The 22,952-nt window shown below is 52.0% G+C and overlaps 1 protein-coding gene and 3 non-coding genes across 4 annotated transcripts in view; 2 read left to right on the top strand and 2 right to left on the bottom strand.

Moving 5' to 3' along the window:
- The first annotated feature begins 2,818 nt into the window (after positions 1-2,818).
- The window catches only part of VAC14 (VAC14 component of PIKFYVE complex), a 101,728-nt gene continuing 81,594 nt past the window's right edge, over positions 2,819-22,952 (top strand). Inside the window, exons 1-9 of the mRNA XM_007462963.1 lie at positions 2,819-2,922; positions 14,755-14,905; positions 15,212-15,379; positions 18,357-18,419; positions 18,958-19,065; positions 19,620-19,729; positions 20,012-20,118; positions 21,117-21,251; positions 21,722-21,874. Of these exons, the coding sequence (XP_007463025.1) occupies positions 2,819-2,922; positions 14,755-14,905; positions 15,212-15,379; positions 18,357-18,419; positions 18,958-19,065; positions 19,620-19,729; positions 20,012-20,118; positions 21,117-21,251; positions 21,722-21,874 (1,099 nt within the window). The remainder of the gene's footprint in view (positions 2,923-14,754; positions 14,906-15,211; positions 15,380-18,356; positions 18,420-18,957; positions 19,066-19,619; positions 19,730-20,011; positions 20,119-21,116; positions 21,252-21,721; positions 21,875-22,952) is intronic.
- Positions 11,480-11,550, bottom strand: TRNAG-GCC (transfer RNA glycine (anticodon GCC)). Its single transcript has one exon. It is a non-coding gene; the product is annotated as a tRNA-Gly (tRNA).
- On the bottom strand, positions 12,177-12,247 carry TRNAG-GCC (transfer RNA glycine (anticodon GCC)). Its single transcript has one exon. It is a non-coding gene; the product is annotated as a tRNA-Gly (tRNA).
- On the top strand, positions 22,863-22,933 carry TRNAG-GCC (transfer RNA glycine (anticodon GCC)). Its single transcript has one exon. It is a non-coding gene; the product is annotated as a tRNA-Gly (tRNA).

Raw genomic sequence — 22,952 nt, 5'->3', positions numbered from 1 at the left:
GGAAAGAGTCTCTTCCAAACTCTCTCAGTCTGTTGACAAAATTCATTTCCTTGCAGCCATTTGAAGTCCCACTTTCTTGGCAACTGACAACAGGGGACCATTTTTAGCAACTAGAGACCATTCTCAGGTCCTTACCAAATGACCTGTCATAAACAGTTCACTGTTGTTACTGTTGACTTCTCAAGGTCAGCAGGAGAATCTCCCTCCCACTTAAAATCTCTTCTAATGGCTTTTAAGTCTGCACATGATTAGGTCAGACCCAGTCAGAATAATCTCCCTTTTTAGTAACTCACAGTCAGATGATTAGGGACCTCAATTACATCTGCAAAATCTCTTCTATATAACGTAATACTTGTTAGAATGACAGTCCATCATATTTACAAGACTCAATCACAATTGAAGGGAGGAGTTTGCACAAAGCATATACCCCAAAGGGAGGGACTCTTAGGGGCCATCTCAGAATTCTACCCACCTATAGCCCCTCACTTGTGTCCCATAGATTCTGATCTGTGGATTGAGAATAACACTCCATTTTCAAAACTGTTATAAGCTTTAAGTGACTGCTTTTCACTCAGAAAAAAGTACCACCAGTGTTATGGTCACATTGTTAAAAAAAAAAAAAGAACAAGCCCAAACTGAGTCACTCACTTGTGCTAAACCCACATCAGCAAATCAGGACTTAATATCTAACCTAATTGTAGCTTCAGCTTCTCCCAGGAATGTGACTTTTAACTAGTTTATCTGAAATTACCTGATCAGCCCTGGTGAGGTAATCTGCATGATAAACACCCCCCTTCTCCAAAGGATGGTGATATACCTGAACCCATCCACTTCCTTCCCAGCCCCCTGCCCCTTCTGCCTATAAAAGTCTTTGAAGCTCTTTGAAGCTCCTGTCTGCTAGATGGAATGCTGCCAGTCATAAATTGTTGAATAAATCCAATTATAATCCTCAAATTTACTCAGCTGAATTTTGTTTTTTAACAATATTAATCCTCATTGGGTTCCACTGTGATATAGCCTTGTCCTAAGTTCCTGTCCACTGCGGAAGCTTATGATAAGGAACTCTGATGCATCTCCCTGTTACTGTATCTTTAGCCACACTGAATCAATAAAGTGCTTTTAAAATTTTTAGCACATAGCTTCAATTTCTGTTCCAGGATTTAGTGTGACACTTCAAAGCACTTGGAGGGGCTGCTTTCTAGTGGATCCATCTCGAGGCCTGCAAGCAACACATTTGGGGCTTCTGCTGTCTGTAACCCAGCCCTCCAAGGTATCAGAGCATGATAACACATCCTGAGTCCCAAATGGTGGGGTGACAACCACTGTTGGTACCTGAGATTTTAGGTGGTAGTATAAGCAGGTAGAGTAGGGGGGGCCCTGGAGAAAGAGTACCAGGCAAGGCTTTCTTGACATAAGAGAAGTGGCCTAAGCTGTTTTGTGACCTAAATCTGGCCACAATGCCTGCCCTGGAACAGGTCTCAGTAATCATTGATATTAAGGGAAGTAAGGAAATGTAAGAACAAAGGAAAAGCAGTCAAGAAAAACAGTTCAACTATAAAACAGAGTCCTAGTTCCTCCTCAAGGGATGTACATAACAATCTGATACCGTCTTTGAGTACTGCAAGAACTAAGGCCCCCACCTAGGAGGAGGATGGAATGATGACGTTGACCCTCGTGACTTCAATCAACTAAACTTGGACTCTGTCGACTGTGGCCCGAATTCTATGCTGAATTCTCCACTGCTCAAGCCCCTTCATGAATACCCATGTACCTTTAGCTTAAAACTTCCCCAAATTTGCTGTTGGGGGAGACACTGCTTTGGCAGAGATCACTGGTGTTCTCCTTACTTGCTGCAAGAAATAATAAATGCTTCCTTCTCCCTAACTTTGGCTTGGTTGTGACTTTTGGCTCAATACCCACCAAGAGGTGAACCCACTTTTGGGGTCACAATAAACAGATTATTCTGTTTTTAATTGCAATTTATTGATGTGTTTTAGAAATATATATATCACTATTCAAACCCATGATTATAGGGCATAAACAAGGCTAAAGTAGGAATTTAAAATATTTTAAAGTTCGTTGATTAGAGAAAATATTTTTTTAAATAATAGTACAAATGGCTAGGATATGGCGAAAATCACGATGGTGTTACTCTAATCTGGGAATCATTGGCATATGAGAAACTGGCTGGTGACTAAGCAGTGGATGAAGTAGTGGATTCAGTAGATATAGAATAAATTATGCTAACCGAGTCAGGCTCCAAGAGCCCCTTCGTTCTCAAGAACGTGTACAAAAAGAAGCCCACCATATTCCAAGCCTACCACGTGCAGGCAGTGGAGTGCATGGTATTCATGCCCTACTAAGCGGGCCTCAAACCAAACCCTTACCGTGGGGGTCTACAAGCAGGAGTGTGACGGGAGAAGGTGGAGCCTTGTGGGGGGGGTGGCTAATCCACCTGCGGATGCGTGCGGGGGCGTGGCTGGAAAGGGGCGGGTCCTAGCGGCGGAAGGCGGAAGTCGGTGCAGAGTCACCTGATCTGAGTAACATGGACGCTGCCCCTTGAGCCCGGCAGGTGCTGGCCTGGAGCGGGTCTCATGAGCTGTTTGGCGGCCAGGGGCAGGTGTACGGAGACGGGGTCCAGGCCCGGGGTCCGAGGCGGCGCGCGGCGGCGGAGCGAGACAGGCGGCCCGGGGAGGCGTGGTCCATGAGCCGGCGCCGGAGGCAGTGCGGAGCCGCAGACTCTCCTAGCCCCGGCGCGGCCCGGGCTGCCGCGGGCTGAGGAGTCGCGGGGCTCCGGGGATCGCCCCGAGCTGCCACCATGAACCCAGAGAAGGATTTCGCGCCGCTCACGCCCAACATCGTGCGCGCCCTCAATGACAAGCTCTACGAAAAGCGGAAGGTGGCAGCACTGGAGATCGAGAAGTAAGAGCCGCGGGCACCCGGGTTGGTCGTGGAGAGCGGAGCCGGGACTCCGTCCTGATGCTGCAGGGGTCCCGCTCCTCCGGGCAGCTCCTCACGCCTTTGCAGCCAGTGTTGCTACTCCAGGTTTCAGGCCCTTAGGGCCGTGCTTAAGAGCAGGAGATTGGCAGTCCCAGCTTTGCTTCTGACTGTGTGACGTGGGCCAAATTATTTAACCTCCTGGTACCCCGAAGGGGCTGCCGTGAGAAGGAAGCAACGAAATGTATGCGTGGTGCTTTGCACAGTGCCTGGCACATGGTGCGTCTTCAGTGTGGTCTCCATGCAAACAAGCAAATCAGAGAGTGACCTCTGATGGGAGGGAGGTAGGAAGCATGAGAATTTGCTAACGATGTTGACCTGCCTCATTTCTTACCCAGCTTCTGAGAAGTGAAAGGGACAGTAAGTTGACCAAGTGGAGAAATAAGCCAAAACCTCAAGGCTCAGAGGGCTGTTTATCTCTGTCATATCATGCTTCCCTGAAAGTGAAAGAAGGAATTATTCTTGTTTCTGCACTCTTACTACACGTACAGCAGTACCCTCTTATTTGTGGGGGATATGTCCCCAGACACCCAGTGGATGCCTGAAACCTTGGATGATACCAAGCTCTATATATACTATGTTTTTCCCATACATACGTATGTATGGTAAAGTTTAAGCACAGTAAGAGAATATCCTAATGACCGGCATCACCAGCATTGCACTTTACGGCCATTATTAAGTAAAATAAGGGCTATTTGAACATAAGCATTGCGATACCGACAGTCGATCTAATAACCCAGAAGCTACTAAGTGTGTGAGTATCATATACAGCATAGATATGCTGGAGGAAGGGATGACTAATGTCCTGGTGGGATAGCACAAGATTTCATCTCACCACTCTGAACTGCATACAGTTTAAAACTTAGAAATTGTTTATTTCTGGAATTTTCCATTTAATATTTTCTGACCTGCTGTTGACCATTGGTAACTGAAACTGGATAACGGGCTTCCACTGTATTTGTAACCATGATCTGACATTTTGTTGTTTTTTTTTTTAATTACAAAACAAGGTATTTAACTGCAAACATTAAGGTTTTTCTGCTGTTATTTTACATTTGTATTTTTTTTCCAGCCAAATCGTTGTGATAAAGTCTGGTGTGTGGGTAATTTCAAAAGAGTAGAAAGAGGCAGGCTGTGAAACTGACAGAATGCCAGTCTGGGCGTCAGGAACTATGGATTGTAGTTTTGCCCTGTTTAATAGGGTAGCCACTGGCCATGGGTGGCTATTTACATTTAAATTATTGAAGATAAAATAAAAATTTTATCTAGTTCCTCAGTCACACTGCCCATATCTGACATGTTCAATAGCCACATGTGGCTGTCAGCTGCCATAATGGACAGTGCAGATTTTAGAACATTTCCATCACTGCAGAATGCTTTGTACAGCTCTAATCTAGTCTGTTGTGTGACACTCATTCTTTGACCTCCAGCAAATTCCTTAACTCAGGGTTTCTTAACCTCAGCACTACTGATATTTTTGGACAGATAATTCTTGGTTGTAGTGGGCTGTCCTGTGCATTATAGGGTTTTTAGCGGCATCCCTGATCTTTACCCACTAGACACCAGTAGCTATCTGTCACTTGTATAACCAAAAATGTCTCCAGACACTGCCTAATGTCCCCTGGGGAACGGACAGTCACCCCTGTTGAGAACCACTGCCTTAACTGCTTTGGGTTTTAGTTTCCTCCTCGGCTAAAGGGTTTGGATTTTACTAAAACGACCCTCCCCTTCAGCTCTGACATCCAGTATGTCCAGAACCCCCTAGCTGCTTCTCTCATCAAGCACCCCTTTTTTTTTTTTTGGCTGCACCTGTGGCTTGCTGGATCTTAGTCCCCTGACCAGTGTCCTGTTTGATATGTTCCTCAGAGTATGTGTTTCACAACTTGCTCAGGGACAGAGGGACTTATTTGTGCTTCACCTGGGAGCTTTCTAATGTCTCTGTTTATAAAGACGCTGATCCTATTGGATCAGGGCCACACCTTTATGACCTCATTTAACCTTAATTACTTCCCTTATAGGCCCTATCTCCAAATACTGTCACTAGGGTTGTATGAACTGGGGGGTGGGGGTGGGGGGACAATTCAGTCCATAACGTTGGTCATTTTAAAAAGTGATCACATGTAAAACACTGTCTGCCTTATTTGGGGGGAGGAGGATTTCGCCCTTGTACATCCCTCATCTCATTTATTTTGCGCAGCTGCCCTATGAGCTAGGTAGTGTTACCCCATTTCACAGATGAGGAAGCAGAGGCTCCTTGAGGGTAAGGAATCATCCCAAGTTTTCGCAGCTAGAACCTGGATCTAAAAACTCAGGTTCTTCTGTCTCAAAAGGCTTCCCCATTACAATGAATGGTTTTCCCTTCCAAAAGGGAGACACATACTTAATAAAATGTCATACTTGAACACCCCCATGGTAGTTTTAACTGCCACTTTCTGTTTTCTGGAAACCATCTGTCTGCTCAAGTGGCAGAACCAGTAATGCATGGGGTGCTGGAGTGAGGGATTAAAATTCCTAATAAGAGGAGGGTGTTTTATCTTGATGACAGGCCTCTCAGACACTAAAAACGCAGAGACGGATGCTTGGCTCGACTGAAGGACCCCAGACTCTAGACTCTCAAGACCGGCCTGTGTTAGGTGATGAGGATCTGATGGCTAAATGTGTGAGCCTGTTGTGCACAGTCCTGGAGAGCCTTTACCCCGCAGCCTGGCTCCAACACGCCCACACAGCTTTCTCAAGGATAAGGCCCTGAGGCTAAGATTTTAGAATGGCTGTGGCTCGTTTTGCGGGCCCTGGGTGTCAGGGGTTATAGTCCCTGATGAGTCCCGAGGACAGGGATGGTGAGACCCCAGGCCCTGCTCTCCGGGAGAGTCTAGCATGGGGGAGAAACGCCAGCAGGCGCTCTGATAAGTGTGGTGGGTGCTCCCTCACTGCGGTGACAGGGCCCTCACTGCAGGCTGGGAGAGATGATGCCCTTCGTGGTAACCAGGGATGGGCTCACTGGCAAGTCTCTGGTGTTCCTGAACTTTGAGTTCCTAAAGCCAGCAAATGGAGGTGCCCAGGCCCTGAGCCCTGAGAACACCGAAGTCCAAGGAGGGGCTCCAGGATCAGAGCTCCTGGGATGAGTCCCTGCCTGCTGGGGAAGGCAGGGTGGGGAGGGTGGCGTGGGGAGCCGGGATCCCTGGGGCTCTGTGATCACATCAGGGTTGAACTGCTGAGTTTGACCTGGCCTTTTGGAGCCTGCCACCTCTGTAGGGAGACACTGTTTATTACCAAGTGACTTCAGGCAGATTTTGGAGTGTGGGTCAGAATTCCACCCAGCAGATTGCTTCATCCAGGTGTCACAGACTGGCAGCCAGGGGCCGTGTCCTGCCGGCCGACCTGTTTGGTTTGGCCTGGATTGCAGGGTATTTTAAATCAAGAAATTTCATAGTGAAGTTCAGGTTTCTGGCTTCTATTAAAGAATGGGAAGATGTGGCTCTGTGCAGCCCACATTCCTATGTAGTAGTAGGGGACCCAGGGGCCCACCCTTTTCCCCCAACCAGGACATGGGCTCCCCAGTTTGCTTCCTGTGTTGGCAAGGTCACTACAGCCTGTCTTACCTCCCTTGGCCTTCTCACTTGTGTCTCCTTCTTGTCTTCTGTAAGCATCTGAGTTTGTGACCTTGGGTTTAACCTCTCTGTGCCTCAGTTAACTCATCAAGAAAAAATTGTACTTTGAAAACATTATGCTAAGTGAAAGAAGCCAGTCACAAAAGGCCATGTATTGTATCATTTCATTTGTGTGGATTCATAGGCAAATCCACAGAGACAGTGTAGATCAGTGGTTGCCTAGGACTTGGGGGAGGGGGGTTGGGGGGAAATGGGGAGTGACTACTAATGAGTACAGGTTTTCTTCTGGGGATGATTAAAAAAAGTCTAAAATTGATTGTGGTGACACTTGCACAGCTTTGTGAATATACTAAAACTCACTGAATTAATTGTACATGTTTAAAGAGTGAATTTATGACATGTGAATAATATCTCAATTTTAAAAAATAAGAGTGCCTGTAGATTGTGTTACAGTTGAGGGAAGCGCTTATTCAGTGGTCTGTTGTCACCTGAGATCCAAACATGCCTCCTTCTGTCTCCTTTACAGTTTTTCCACTGACTATACCCAGTGGATGCTAAGTATATTTTGCTACTTAACTAACTCTTGGGTCTTTTCAGAAGCTCTTTGGGCCTTTCCTCAGAGGCAGATGTTCCGCTTTTCCTGTTCAGTTATTGGAGAGTAGTGAGCAAGTGGAAACCAGATTACTTAAATACTCAGCAAAGCAGATGGAGGAGACGTTTACCTGCCAGATTCTCTTTGGGAAATTGCTGCCTGAATATGTTGCCTGATTACAGCATGTTACAAAGAGAACTGGGATGGTTCATTGGACTTGTCAGGAAAAAAATGGCAGCCCGAAGTCCAGGCTGAAATTTTTACAGCATAGGAATAAACACAACTCTGGATTATCTTTCTGTCCTTCTTGGAGCCAGGAGCAAAGCAGGTTCTCAGTCAGCAGTTAATGAATGAATATGATCTTGTTAGGTGTGTATAACATCATGGTTTGATTCTGATTTTGCACTAATACTGTTACATGAGCATATGCAGTACAAAACACATTGTGTGCATTATTTTATTTAATTCTCTAAAAATAGTACAAAGCCACAGCCAAGACTGGCTCCTCTGAAGACATAGGAATGTGTGTGCAATGGCTGAAACCTATGCCACCTCCTGGCCGGGCCATTTGGACATCAACAAATGAAATGAGATAGGGTTAAATGAAATAATGCATGTAAAGTGCCTGGCACCCAGTAGGCATCCAACAGGTGGGAGCTTTGCTGTTTTAAGAGAGGATAATGTAACATGGTAGATTTCAGACCTGGTGTCAGAAAAATCTAGGTTTGGTTTCTGCACCTACCATCCGTAAGTTGTGTGATGTTGTGTGTTTCATTAACATCTCTGAGCCTGTTTCCCCCATCTGTAAAATGGGTATTATAGTACCTAGCTCTGTGGCTTATTTTAAGCTTTAAATGAGATAACACGTGTAAAGCATCCACCACATTACCTAGCATGTAGTAAGTGCTCAGCAAATGGTTACTTCTTTCCTGCCTTAATGGTAGAAAACCAGCCCTAGACCTTCATTTCAACATCTCAAGTATGTACCTCATCTGTATGTACACCCGTGTGCGGTGGAGGAATGCTTCAGAGATGTCTAACACTAGACAGTGGCGAAAATGCATGGAGAAGGCTGCACTTCAGTTGGGGACTGAGTTCTGCACGAGGGAAGTACCCTCTGTAATTGGGTGTGTGCACTTTGCAGCTGACGTGCTTTAAGAAGATGGGCGGGAGGAAATGGTGTACAGTTGAGGGGGCCTGGGCTTTGTAGGTGCCAAGGTTCAGATCCTCTGTGACCTCAAGAAAGGGACTTGGTTTCCCTGAGGCTCTGTTTCAAATCTAAATGATGAGATGATAATAACTACAGAAGGCGGTTGCTGTGAGGACTAACCAACCCCTGAAATACTTAGAGTGTGTTCCTGGGAAGTGGTCAGCTCCCCGGTCCTCATGCAGCCTGTGGTTGTCCCCGAGCTGCGTAACAGAGGCCGAGGGGCCCAGTGCGGGGCTGTGGTTTTGTTGCTGAGATGAGGCCCCGGGTTCTCCTTGGGTGAAAGACACATTCTGGCCTGTCTGTGGCTCCTTCTCAATCAGGGACAGGGTAGTCGGTGTGGCACTTTGTGAAGCTGAGAGCAGTGTAGAGAGCTTGGAGTTGGCCAGCATTGGGCGTTGTGCCTCCTGGGGAAGGGATGTTGCTGCCATCCTGCGACACCTCTGACTAGTTGAGAATGGAGGCTCTGAGCAGTCTCTAGAGGATACTTCGTCAGCCAGAGTTTTTAGAGAAATGAAGCAGAAGCAGATCTCTTCTCTGGGACATAGAACAGCAATGCATGTGACCCTAATGTCAGCAGAGGTCCCTGGGACTTGAGATCTGCGCCGAATATTAACTTCAGAACTAGTTGAGATCCCCCAGCTGTGGCTCACAACGTGGAGATGAAAGAGGAGACGGGGTGTTCTTCTGAAGAGACACTAGCCTGGAACTGGGGGCGCCCGGATTTCAAACTTCACTTCCTCTGCTTCCCGTTGTAGTTGCTTTTTCTCTCTGCCTGTGCCCTGTGGAGAGACCAGGTCCTGCTGACGGTGGCTATTTGGGGCACCCCCAAGGGGGTGGTTCACCCCTAGGCAAACGCATGTCAGGTCACATCCTGGCATCGGCATCTGTCCCCAGCCACGGCCCTGGGGACCTGGTCCTTCTCAGTGTGCGTTTTGAGATCCTGGTAGTGGTGCCCTTTGCCCCTCCTAACTTGAATTGTAAACTAGGGGTTAGGCCCGTCCGAGTACAGTTCTGATTTACCCAACAGGTTAGGTGTTGATGAGCAGGCGACCCCTTGTCACCAGTACAGCAGCGTGGGGCTTTGCCCGTGTTTCCCTACAGCTTGCCCTGCGGCCCCGCCCACCGGCAAGATGGGTCCCTGGGCAGATGCTTACTGATTCCTCACTTACTGTGTGGGGAGCTCTAGACGCGGGGAGAGGGCTGGCGCTCAAGAGGCAGAGAATCGTGGCACCAGTCTGTCCTCAGGGACTCTGGCGTGCAGCTGTGGGGCTAGAAACATGAAACACGTGAGAAAGAACCCGTGACATGCGATGGTGCAGTGCTGGGCACAGACTGCAGGGTCGCCGAGTCCTTCAGCGTGCAGAGGAGGAGTGGTCCTTCCTGGGATGGTCGGGGAAAGCAGGGGGTTGGATGTGAACTGGACTTAAGGCTGGCTAGGCTGTGGACGGGAGCGGGAGCTTCCCCGTGGAGTGGAATGGACAGGAAGTGTCCAAGGAGTAGCATAGCAGGGCCCAGTAAGAAGCCCTGACTGGAGAGGAAAGTGGTGCTGGGCAGCTGAGCAGTGAGACTGCAGAGGTCCGCGGCCCTGTCTTGATCCCCTGACTGTCAGGTAGAGAGCGTGGGCTCGGGTCGTGGGACAAGTCTTCCTGCTGTGGCCCCAGGGGTGACCCACAGGGCCAGGCCCAGTGCTCTAAGAACTGGTGGTTTTGGTGAGAACATGTTCTCAGGGTTTCCCTCCACAGGGAACCACTGTTTGTCATTGTCTCGCTCTCCTGGACACTGATAATATTCTTCCTCCAAGAGCAGATAGAGACTTGGGGTTCCAGGCCCTCGGGAACTGAATGGGCCATTGTATTTGTAGTGGCCTGGGGTGCCCTGAGTTGCGTCCTGGTAAGATTCGGGGTGGGGGGGCCTTGCAGCTGGTGTAGAGCGAACGGGAATGTCGGGGGGTGCTGAACACAGATACTCCCCTTGCCCATCTCCTCCCCCTTCAGGAGACCCTGTTACACTTGCCCGCTGTCACCCGACGTTAGTGCCCCATTCCTCACGCTCTCCCACCGTTTGGTCTCTGTCAGCCTTTGCAGTCTTCAGAGTTCCCTAAACGCTGTTCAAATCCCTACCACCCACCGCTGCAGATCACTCGTACCTTCCGTGGCTGCTCACGGCCACCAGAAGCAAAGGCCACTTCCTTTGCCAAGCACGTGAGTGGGCTCAGCCTCTCTGGCCCTGTCACCCACGTCTCCTCCACCTGTGTCCTTTGTGCTGCCAATCCAAGTGCCTCTCTCCTTCCTCTGAGCCTTTGTTCATGCTGTTCCCTCTGTCTGGGCTTCCTCACCCTGAGTGAACACCTACTGATCTGTCAGAACCCCTTTCAAAAGCTGACCCTCATGAAGCCACACCTAACTCCCTCCCCACGAAAGCTGCCGCTTGTGCTCTTTCTCGCCTGCCCCCTCCTCACCTTGCACTGTCCTCACCAGATTTTTTTTCTCTGTTTTGTATGAAAAGTCCTTGAGGCCTCTCTGTTTCCCCTCCACGGGATTCTGGCAGAGAGCCCCTCAGGGGCAGGGAATGCATCCCCTTTGCTGTCTCTCAGGTGGGGAGGAGGGCCCTTTCCGGTGGCTCAGGGACCGTTTGTGACCTGAAACAAGGAGACAGGCGAGGAGGTGGTTCCAGGACGGGCTGTGCTGCTGGCAGGGCTGCGTCTTTGCTGCCCTGCTGGAGCCTCATGAATGTAATTACTCCCACTCTCAGGGCTGCTCTAACACCGACGGAGCAGAAACACACATGGCCTGGCTTCCCCAGGGGCATCGCAGTCAGAGTCCCCGGGCAGCCTGTCTGGGCAGGAGGGGAGGCACAGCTGCTTGCAGCGGCTTTGGTGATCCCCACATCCTGGACTCCTCAAGAACAAGGGGACACAAGATCTAGGTCTCTGTGGAATTTAGGAAACAGGCATGGAAAACTCAAGCTAGAGAAAAGTCATTCTAGGTTTTTCAGACTGTATCACCAATGCTGTGGGCAGTGCGAAATGTCAAATCCAGTCTCTTAGGATGATAAAAAAAAAAAGTTTGCTGCTGCATTGGCTGGGAATCGAACCCGGGCCTCCCGCGGGGCAGGCGAGAATTCTACCGCTGAACCACCAGTGCTCCAGCTGTGAGCAGCTGTGTGAGCACCTCCCTTTAACCCCAGTCCTCTTGTCTGTACACTGATTCACAGAATGGAAGGCCACATCAGCACAGCTGCAACGGCAGAGGCTTAGGCTCCAGAGCAGGAGAGAAGGCAGGAGGAGGCTGTGTGCGCGCGCGTGGACACGTGCGCGGGTGTGTATGTGTGTGCATTATGTGTGTGCGTGAGAAGTTGATTTGCCTTCAGACGTCAGGACAGGAAGTAGAGCTCAAGTCTTTCCTTCTCAGTAGCAAAAAGCCCACTGAGACTCTGGGGACTTCCTCCTCTCTGAAGTGTGGGTCCTCCCGTCCCACTTTCACGTGGTATGTTGAGCTGTTTTACAGCTCACGGGCTTCAGCACAGCTTCCTCCTGGAGACTGGCCAAGGCTGGGAGGGGGCAGCAGGAGTCCCCTTACGGGGGGGAAGGGTCCCACAGCCAGTGGTGCCTCTGTGGAGAAGCCAGCTGCTGTTCGTGCTCACGAAGCAGGGAAGTGCGCTCAGAGATTCGCAGCACCCTTGGCTGCTGCAGGCCGGGCGTGACTGAGGAGCTGGATCCTGCAGCAGGATCTCTGGGGGAGCTTGCCAGGAAGAGGCCAAAAAGCAGCACTGCATTGGCCGGGAATCGAACCCGGGCCTCCCGCGTGGCAGGCGAGAATTCTACCACTGAACCACCAATGCTCTGGCTGTTCTCTGGCACACCTGCAGGGCTTTTCTCAAGAGGCTGTGTCTGTCGTGATAGTCAGCGTGCTCTGACACGTCACTGGGCCTCGTGTGGCTGGTTTGTCCTGTTTGAGAATACAGCGGGTTTATGTAGAGCCATCCTTGCTGCGCCTTTTTACACTGCTTAGGGAGGGGGCACTTATGGAACTGGCTTCCTCCCGAGGCCCTTGGTTCATCCACAGCCCTCAGCCCCCTGGGGTGGGCTTGGTGGAATCACACCCTATAAAGATCAAAGCAAGAGGGCCCTCACAGACCATCTGCACAGCCCCTTCCTGGAATCCCTGTTTCTGCTCCCACATCCACCAGCTCAGGAGTCAGGCCTGTTTGATTCACCTGTGGCCAGAGTCCCAGGCACAGAATAGATGCCCCCTGTGACTTGCGGGATTGAATCTTTATCAAGCCCTGTAATCCCCATTGAACAGCCTTTTTACAGGAGTGGTCACAGCCTCACAGGACAGCACATTTAGTTAAAGAACGCTAATTACTAGCAGGTTCCTGACACCGAGCTGGAACCACACAAACTAATTAATACCTTTTGGACTTGACTGTCCTTAAAATTCTTTGAGCCAGCCTGAGACCCCCATTTATGCCATAGGCGAGCAGTGTACCTGCTGTGATGGGCACAGAGCAATTAGGCAATGAGTCCAGGCAGCTACTTTGAAAAGTCTGTGATCTCTAGGCCTCCCTCATCACACCTTCAGCTGCTATACGTGTCCTAGTCCCTCCCACCTGATGATGGGACAGTCTCCCCCTTCCCATCCATCTCATGGCTTCTTAAAACACCCTTTCACCATCTCTTCAAAACCCATGAGCAGCTTCCCTGTTACCCACGATGTGAGATCCCGTCTCCTGAATCTGAGCTGCCGAGTCAGCTCATCCTAGTTGATTTCCTGCTGTTCTCTGGACTCCAGGCAGATTTGGCTATTTTTCTCTCCTTGCCTTTGTCCACACATTTGCTCCTGCCCAGAACACCTGCTTCCTTCTCTCAGGGTCCCTGCCTCCTCCGAGGTCCAGCTCAGTTCCCACTCCTGGGAAGATGTCCCTGACCCCCAGGCCGCAGCTCCCCAGTGGTTGTCTGGGCCCCTCATGCCACAATTTGCCTACATGAGGCTTCTCACCGTAGAGACGCTGTGAGCCTCCAAAGGGCAGAGTGTCTTCACGTCCACTGGGCCCTGAAAGGAGACCCTGGTTCCTGATGGAGCTCGGCCTCCCTGTGCTCGCCTCCATTCGGGTGGGGCCTGCCTTGGGAGCATCCCCCCAGGGTGACCACAGGCACTGCCTCCCTCAGACCCCCTCTTCCCTGCTAGCATCACCCCCCAGGTGGGCACTTTGCAGGCGTCTCTACCCTTCCTGCCCTCTCCCCTCTCCCTGCTGCTTCCCACTGCCTCGGCCGTATTTCAGGCCGCCCTTCCTGACCCTGATGGCTGCGGTGTTCTCCCTTGGAGATATTTCAGTCTCCCTCTGTCAAACCAGGCCACCTGCACCAGAGGCAGCCTCTCTGGTCAAAACATAGACATAAATATGTCACCCCTTTGCTGGAAACCTTTCACTGGCTCGTCTTTTCCTTTTTTTTTTTTTTGCATTACGCGGGCCTCTCACTGTTGTGGCCTCTCCCATTGTGAAGCACAGGCCCCGGATGCACAGGCTCAGCGGCCATGGCTCACGGGCCCAGCCGCTCCGCGGCATGTGGGATCTTCCCGGACTGGGGCACGAACCCGCGTCCCCTGCATCAGCAGGCGGACTCTCGACCGCTGCGCCGCCAGGGAAGCCCTCGTCTTTTCCTTTAACTGTCCCCAGCCACCCCTTCCACACACTGGACTCCTCACCCTTCCCTAAGTACACCATGTTTTTTGGGGGCCCCCGCCTTTAGCCAGGCTCTTCCCTGTGCCTGAGGTTCCCTGCCTTCCTTTCTTTACCCGGAAAAGGCCTACTATAATGGCTCTAAGATCTGACTCAGATGGCACCTCCCCATCAGCCCAGGGAGACTTACCTGCGGCGTTCTTGCTTCTGTGGTGTTGCTTGTGTCATGTTGCTACACATCCTTGTTTGTTTGTGGATCCCCAGAAATAATGACACAGACACAGAGAACCACTTGGGTGCATGAACTGCTTGCAACACTGAGCAAGTATTGAATGAAGACGGTGGATCTCTACAGTTTTGGGGCCCCAGCAGGGCCTTCACTTGCATTCTCTCAGATTCCCAGAAGTGAGATTGCTCACGGTTCTTCATTCCGTCATAGACAAAGGGAAACAGAGACCCAGAAAAGGGAAAGGACCGTGACCCAGCCAACGCCTCCCACTCAGCAGCAGAACTGGGAAAGCCCTGCCCCGGGATGCCTGACTCCCAATTCCTCTTTCTAAACAGGTCATCTCCCTCCCTCACCCCAGCCCTGGGCCCCAGAGCCGGCAGCAGCAGGTGCAGCCTGATCCCGCTGGTCCTGCAGCCCCTCTCTGCTCCCTCTCCAGGCTGGTCCGGGAGTTCGTGGCCCAGAACAACACCGTGCAGATCAAGCATGTGATCCAGACGCTGTCTCAGGAGTTTGCCCTGTCCCAGCACCCGCACAGCCGGAAAGGGGGCCTCATCGGCCTGGCCGCCTGCTCCATCGCGTTGGGCAAGGTGAGCCCTTCTCCTGGAGGGACGTACACACCAGCCAGGGCCCTGACCCTGACCCCCGAGCCCCAGCAGGGTGTTGCACACTTGTGATTTCTTTATTGCCATTCTCTCCACATCTCAGACCTCAAGGCTGGCTCTGCGGCCTTGCACCCAGGGTCCTGGGTGTGATCCCTATCCCAGCAAGCTGACTGGCAAAGGGTCTTTTAGCCCAGCCCTTACTCGAGGGCCTGAGCGTCTCCAAGGGAGCCGAGGGCTGGGTTCCCGAGGTCTGACCCATTCTGAGCTGCTTCTGCTCCTGCCCCATCTCAGGACTCGGGGCTCTACCTGAAGGAGTTGATTGAGCCGGTGCTGACCTGCTTCAACGATGCTGACAGCAGGCTGCGCTACTACGCGTGTGAGGCCCTCTACAACATCGTCAAGGTGGCCCGAGGCGCTGTGCTGCCCCACTTCAACGTGCTCTTTGACGGGCTGAGCAAGGTGACCGCTCCTCACTCGACTGGGCTGAGCTCACCCAACACACCTGACTTGACCTTTCGGAACCTTGAGCGCTGGCCTCCCTTTTCCCAGATGCAAGGGGAGCACATAAGCACATGCTGCCAGGGGTGCTTGTTGTCTGTTCAATCTAATGATATATTTTTAGATGGGCCTGTAAATATTTATGTTTGTTTTTCCCCCACACCTCTATTAATTTATCTTTAGTGCATTTTACAAAAGCATCAGTCCACCACGAATTGGAGGGGAAAAAACAGTCATTTGAGAGCACTGACCTCCCTTATAGAAGGTGAAGGTGGTGATTCCATAGTACAGACTGTATTTCCCCTGCAAGGAGAGCATAGCCCATAAGCTCTAGAAAAAGCTTAGAAAGGCTTTGGGTTCCCTGATAGCTCATCAGCACCTCTCTCATCGTCATGGAGTTCCCCTCCCTGAAGTCGTTTCTAGAGGATTAGCCTCACAGCTGATCTGTCCCCTCCTCCAGGAGTGGAGAGAGGACGCAGCATTGTAAGACTGGAAAGCCCTGAGGAAGGCCAACGGGAAGCAACCACCTTAGTAATAAAAGGTAAGTAACCCAGACAACATAAATATGTCCCCCCTTTGCTGGAAACCTTTCCCTGGCTCGTCTTTTCCTTTTTTTTTTTTTTGCATTACGCGGGCCTCTCACTGTTGTGGCCTCTCCCATTGTGAAGCACAGGCCCCGGATGCACAGGCTCAGCGGCCATGGCTCACGGGCCCAGCCGCTCCGCGGCATGTGGGATCTTCCCGGACTGGGGCACGAACCCGCGTCCCCTGCATCAGCAGGCGGACTCTCGACCGCTGCGCCGCCAGGGAAGCCCTCGTCTTTTCCTTTAACTGTCCCCAGCCACCCCTTCCACACACTGGACTCCTCACCCTTCCCTAAGTACACCATGTTTTTTGGGGGCCCCCGCCTTTAGCCAGGCTCTTCCCTGTGCCTGAGGTTCCCTGCCTTCCTTTCTTTACCCGGAAAAGGCCTACTATAATGGCTCTAAGATCTGACTCAGATGGCACCTCCCCATCAGCCCAGGGAGACTTACCTGCGGCGTTCTTGCTTCTGTGGTGTTGCTTGTGTCATGTTGCTACACATCCTTGTTTGTTTGTGGATCCCCAGAAATAATGACACAGACACAGAGAACCACTTGGGTGCATGAACTGCTTGCAACACTGAGCAAGTATTGAATGAAGACGGTGGATCTCTACAGTTTTGGGGCCCCAGCAGGGCCTTCACTTGCATTCTCTCAGATTCCCAGAAGTGAGATTGCTCACGGTTCTTCATTCCGTCATAGACAAAGGGAAACAGAGACCCAGAAAAGGGAAAGGACCGTGACCCAGCCAACGCCTCCCACTCAGCAGCAGAACTGGGAAAGCCCTGCCCCGGGATGCCTGACTCCCAATTCCTCTTTCTAAACAGGTCATCTCCCTCCCTCACCCCAGCCCTGGGCCCCAGAGCCGGCAGCAGCAGGTGCAGCCTGATCCCGCTGGTCCTGCAGCCCCTCTCTGCTCCCTCTCCAGGCTGGTCCGGGAGTTCGTGGCCCAGAACAACACCGTGCAGATCAAGCATGTGATCCAGACGCTGTCTCAGGAGTTTGCCCTGTCCCAGCACCCGCACAGCCGGAAAGGGGGCCTCATCGGCCTGGCCGCCTGCTCCATCGCGTTGGGCAAGGTGAGCCCTTCTCCTGGAGGGACGTACACACCAGCCAGGGCCCTGACCCTGACCCCCGAGCCCCAGCAGGGTGTTGCACACTTGTGATTTCTTTATTGCCATTCTCTCCACATCTCAGACCTCAAGGCTGGCTCTGCGGCCTTGCACCCAGGGTCCTGGGTGTGATCCCTATCCCAGCAAGCTGACTGGCAAAGGGTCTTTTAGCCCAGCCCTTACTCGAGGGCCTGAGCGTCTCCAAGGGAGCCGAGGGCTGGGTTCCCGAGGTCTGACCCATTCTGAGCTGCTTCTGCTCCTGCCCCATCTCAGGACTCGGGGCTCTACCTGAAGGAGTTGATTGAGCCGGTGCTGACCTGCTTCAACGATGCTGACAGCAGGCTGCGCTACTACGCGTGTGAGGCCCTCTACAACATCGTCAAGGTGGCCCGAGGCGCTGTGCTGCCCCACTTCAACGTGCTCTTTGACGGGCTGAGCAAGGTGACCGCTCCTCACTCGACTGGGCTGAGCTCACCCAACACACCTGACTTGACCTTTCGGAACCTTGAGCGCTGGCCTCCCTTTTCCCAGATGCAAGGGGAGCACATAAGCACATGCTGCCAGGGGTGCTTGTTGTCTGTTCAATCTAATGATATATTTTTAGATGGGCCTGTAAATATTTATGTTTGTTTTTCCCCCACACCTCTATTAATTTATCTTTAGTGCATTTTACAAAAGCATCAGTCCACCACGAATTGGAGGGGAAAAAACAGTCATTTGAGAGCACTGACCTCCCTTATAGAAGGTGAAGGTGGTGATTCCATAGTACAGACTGTATTTCCCCTGCAAGGAGAGCATAGCCCATAAGCTCTAGAAAAAGCTTAGAAAGGCTTTGGGTTCCCTGATAGCTCATCAGCACCTCTCTCATCGTCATGGAGTTCCCCTCCCTGAAGTCGTTTCTAGAGGATTAGCCTCACAGCTGATCTGTCCCCTCCTCCAGGAGTGGAGAGAGGACGCAGCATTGTAAGACTGGAAAGCCCTGAGGAAGGCCAACGGGAAGCAACCACCTGACTGGTGGCAGCAGGTCCCGGCGGTCCCTGAGCAGAACGGGGGTCTGCCACATCTCGGCAGCATTGCCAAGTTCCGCTTTACCCCTTGCCTCCCCTGCCTGTCTTGCATCTGTGCACTGAGAGAGGTGCCCATGTGATGTTCAGGCTGCCCCAAGGCCTTTGCTGTTGGACTTCAGTGGATTCCTTGTCTTCTGTATTGACAGTGACCCTCTCTCCACCTCTGTCTCTCTCATAGTTGGCTGCTGACCCAGACCCCAATGTGAAGAGCGGCTCTGAGCTCCTAGACCGCCTATTAAAGGTACTTGTACTTGGTCCCCACTCTTATTTTTAGCATCTGTTTCCTCCATCTGTCTGTACAGCTTATAAATTCTATCATTGGGATGCTCTTCGTAATTAAAAAAATTTTTTTTCATTTACATACGGTTAATGGAATAGTATACAGCTCTATGATGAGAGTATAGAGTTATGTCAACAGCAGGATCAAAATACAGAACCATTCTGTCACCCTAATGTCCCATCGTGCTGACCCCACCCTGCCCCCAGGGACAGGGGCAGTTTATGCTCAGCTCACCAGGGCATTCAATCCAGACCACAGAGATGCAGGGTTTTGCCTTTTGATTAGTTCTCTCGACCTTGATTCCTGCTTTCAGTGCATCCTTTTTGCTGGTCCTTCGGCCTGTGTGAGGCAGGATGCTCCGGGGGCCTCTCCTGCCGGACTCAGGCTCCGTCATCTTCCTCTGTGTCCGCCTGACCCCTGGAGCCAGCCCGGGCCAGGGATTCAGCCAGGTCAGGCAGCCCCGCCCCCAGCAGGCAGCTCTCATGCCTTTGACCCACAGGACATCGTGACGGAGAGCAACAAGTTCGACCTGGTGGGCTTCATCCCCTTGTTGCGGGAGAGGATTTATTCCAACAACCAGTACGCCCGGCAGTTCATCATCTCCTGGGTAAGGTCCGGCCCCGCGACACTCCTTCTCCAGCCTTAAGGAGCCTCTAGTTGAGTGAGGTCTGCTCTCTGGCTTACCTGGGCACTTCCTGTGGCTGCGGGGATGCCTCACTGTTACCCCTCTAGGAGCCAATGACAGCAGATAATCCGAAAACACATTTATTCAGCTTTGCCCCCAAAGCCCATCACGTTTGCCTCTGAAGAGGATGTGGTTCCTTCCTTGTCTCCAGAAACACCCAGATTTACCTTTGAAGCCAGCTGTGCTCCTCCAGCTGTCACACCTCTTCTAGCCTTGCCCACCTTTCCCATGGGCTCCCTCCCGCACCCCCCGCCCCGCCCCCGGGCATCTGAACTGCCCTGGGGTTAAATTGCCGTTCCCCTGCCCATTGAACAGAAACAACAGCTGCTAGCACCCACTCCCCCATGGGACACCCGCAGTGCCGTGAAAAGGTGCCTCAGCAGGGCCCCTTCTCGCTGGCCAGTCCAGAGGATGGGCGAGGAGATGCAGGTTCTCTGGCTGGTGACTTTCCATGATGGTTTCCTCCCCTGGGGCAGATCCTGGTTCTGGAGTCCGTGCCAGACATTAACCTGCTGGATTATTTGCCGGAGATCCTGGATGGACTCTTCCAGATCCTGGGCGACAACGGCAAAGAGATTCGGAAAATGTGAGTGGAGGAGGGGAGGGCAGGCGGCTGCAGGGGCCCCTCGGTGCGTACGCGTACCCCACACCCAACAAGACAGGCGGCGAACACGAAATTCACCGTCCTCTTCCTGGCTCGTGTGCTTCCTGCTTTGAGGAGCTAGGAGATCATCCACCCCCAGCCTCGCCTCTGAAAAATGTCCGTCTGACAAGTGTGTCCCACAGAGCACAGCAGAAATGGCACTGGTGGAGGCTCCTCTGGCTCTGGCTGCATGAGCTGTCTCCTTTCTCCTTTGCTCATTGGTAGGTGTGAGGTGGTCCTTGGAGAATTCTTGAAGGAAATTAAAAAGAACCCCTCCAGTGTTAAGTTTGCTGAGATGGCCAACATCCTGGTGATCCACTGCCAGACCACGGGTGAGTGTGTAAAGGCCCCAAGGCCACCACCACCTCCTCAGAAGCACCTTTCTGTCTCCCCATCTCAGAGCGAGTCCTCGTGGGAGTGTGAATCAGTGTGACAGTGGGTCCTGGAGCGGTGGGTCCTTGTGGGAGAGATTTTGATTCTTTCAACATGGAGGCCCTTTCACTTGGTCTGACCCTAGAGGGGAGTCAGATCTGGAGGCCTTCTTGCTGGCAAGCTTGGCATTAGCACTGTGAATTGAAATGCTTGGAGATTGGGGTCGTGTATCTCTTTGCTTCTACCGAGTATCAAACCACCCCAAAATGCAGTTACCTCACATAGCAGTCCCTTGGTATTGTCCTGAGTCTTCAGGTCAGCTGGGTGGCCCTGCTCCCCTCGGCCAGGCTCGGCTGGGCTCAGTCGTGTGCTTACAGTCAACTGGAGGGTCGGCTGAGGTGTTACTCATGGTCAGTGGTGTCACTCATGTCTGGCTGTTGCCAGCTTTCACCTGTGGCAACAGGAACAGTCTTTCCAGGTGTCTCATCATCCAGTGGGTTAGCCCAGGTGCATTCACGTGGCATCAGTGGATTCCGAGAGGCATGATAGATGTGAGCAAGGCCTCTAAGGCCTAGGCTTGAACTAGGCACACCATCATTTCTACCACCTTCTCTTGGACAAAATAGCAGGGCTGGCCCAGATACCAGGACGGGGGAAGTAAACTCCAGCTCTTGATGAGAGAAGCCACAGAGCCCCATTACGGGGGAGTAGACACAGGAGGGATAGAGAATTGTGGCTACTCTTACAATCGGCCACAGGATTGTAATTCCATGTCACCCTGGTACCTGTATGTTCCTTTGGAAGGAAAAAGCAAGGGCGAGAGTACTGGTGAGGCTTGAAGCTGTGTCAGCCCTCAGGTGCCCTCCAGTTCTCCAGTCCCGTTTGTGGACATGGTCAGTGGGAGGGGTGCTCTGGCTGCTCATGCTGACCCCCTGGAACCCACCAATTCCCCTTCCAGACGACCTGATCCAGCTGACAGCCATGTGCTGGATGCGGGAGTTCATCCAGCTGGCCGGCCGGGTGATGCTGCCCTACTCTTCTGGGATCCTGACCGCTGTCTTGCCCTGCCTGGCCTATGATGACCGCAAGAAGAGTATCCTTCACTCTGGAGAGAGGAAACAAGAGCAGCCCCAAAGGGGGCCATAAAGTTGCAGGACCCTGGAGTGGGGGATGGGGGCTCCCTTAGGATCCATCATACCTCCACATTTCCCCAGGCATCAAAGCAGCAAGAGGTGGAGCTGAACATGGACAGGGAGAGCCAGGGCAGCACTAGGGACGTGGCGCTAATGCCACCACCATCCCCAAACCTCACCTGGTTACTTACAGATCTGGAGAGGCTCTCGCAGGTCCCAAGGTGCCAAGTCTTTGAGCTCACACTGCCCCGCGTTGGGTGGAAGAAATCCTGTTGATGAGAGGTCCACCAGGAAGGGCCCCTGTGAGGAGACATAGGAGCATCTTGCGGGGACCCCAGCGTGGCAGGGAGAACAGGGACTCAGTTCAGCCTACCTGTCTGCCCACTAACATACCCCTGGATCAGGCTGCTCCTTATATCAGTGGACTCAGGCATCAAGGAGGTGGCCAATGTGTGCAACCAGAGCCTGATGAAGCTGGTCACCCCCGAGGATGACGAGCCCGACGAGCCCAAGCCAGTGGTTCAGAAGCAGGCAGAACCCAACCCTGATGACTCGTTGGCAAAGCAGGAGGGAACAGCCAGTGGTAAGTGGTCTCTGCCTCCTGCCCCTCACCTCCCAGGGAGGGCCACGGGGACCCAGAGGTTGTAGAACCTGACCTGGGGCCTCACTCAGCCAACCAGGGCTGATTTCCATATCTTAACTCCTAATTCCAGTAACAGCCCAGTGAGGTGGGAACTGCTTTTATCTTCATTCTACAGATGGGCACAGGGAAGATAAGTACCACCGCCAGGATCTGGCAGTCTGGCACCTTTGAAACCTGGCAGTCTGCCTCCAGAACCCATAGCTCTTAACCCTTTCTGCCTCAAAGAGCATTAATGCTTTCTTTACTCTTTTTCTGGGTTCAGCTATAGTCAATGTAGAAAGCTTTGGAGCATGGCAGGAGTATAGTCTGCAAGGTTCACTTGAGTCTTGGCGGTAGACATCCAGTGACTCGGAAGCTGGCTGCCTTTCCAGTGCCAGTCATTCTCAGGGTGGGAGGGTTAAGGAAGCTCCAGCTGTAGTTTATTTGGTCCTTGGGAATTCTGCTGTCCTTCAGACTCCTTTAACATTAACGTCTTGTTTATCCTTAACATGAAGAAACCACTTTTATGCCGATTGGAGTCTGGAGTTTGACTCTAAATGTTTTCTAGAACTCTAGACTTTTCTGATCTCTTGGGCCTCTGTCGCCACTGAGAGGTCACCAGTCAGCTCTGGAGTGATGTTCTCCTTTCCAGAGTCAGCCAAAGAGTAAGTTGATGCAGAAACTACTCCAATCTTTAAGGCTAACAGACTGAGGCCTGGAACCTGACCCCCAGAAGCCAAAAGAATTTCTAAAGCCTTTTCCCCTGTTGCCTTTCATTGGAGCAGAATGTCAGGCATGTGTGCCCCATGGGCCTCCTCCCATGGATTTGGCCAGCAGAATGGAGCAGCATTCCATGCTGGACCATCTGAGGTGTCAGGTTACAGCCGTGCCAGTGCCACTGTGAGCCAGAGCAGCAACACAGCTGCGGGCAGAGCGGCATTCAGCTGGAGCATTGGTGGTTCAGTGGTAGAATTCTCGCCTGCCACGCGGGAGGCCCGGGTTCGATTCCCGGCCAATGCAGCTCATTTAACCTTTTTTT

The sequence above is a fragment of the Lipotes vexillifer genome, unplaced genomic scaffold (genome assembly GCF_000442215.2).
Source record: "Lipotes vexillifer unplaced genomic scaffold, Lipotes_vexillifer_v1.1 scaffold70, whole genome shotgun sequence".
NCBI lineage: Eukaryota > Metazoa > Chordata > Mammalia > Artiodactyla > Lipotidae > Lipotes > Lipotes vexillifer.
The sequence above is the reverse complement of the archived record's forward strand: the minus strand, read 5'-3'. Positions and strand labels throughout refer to the sequence as shown.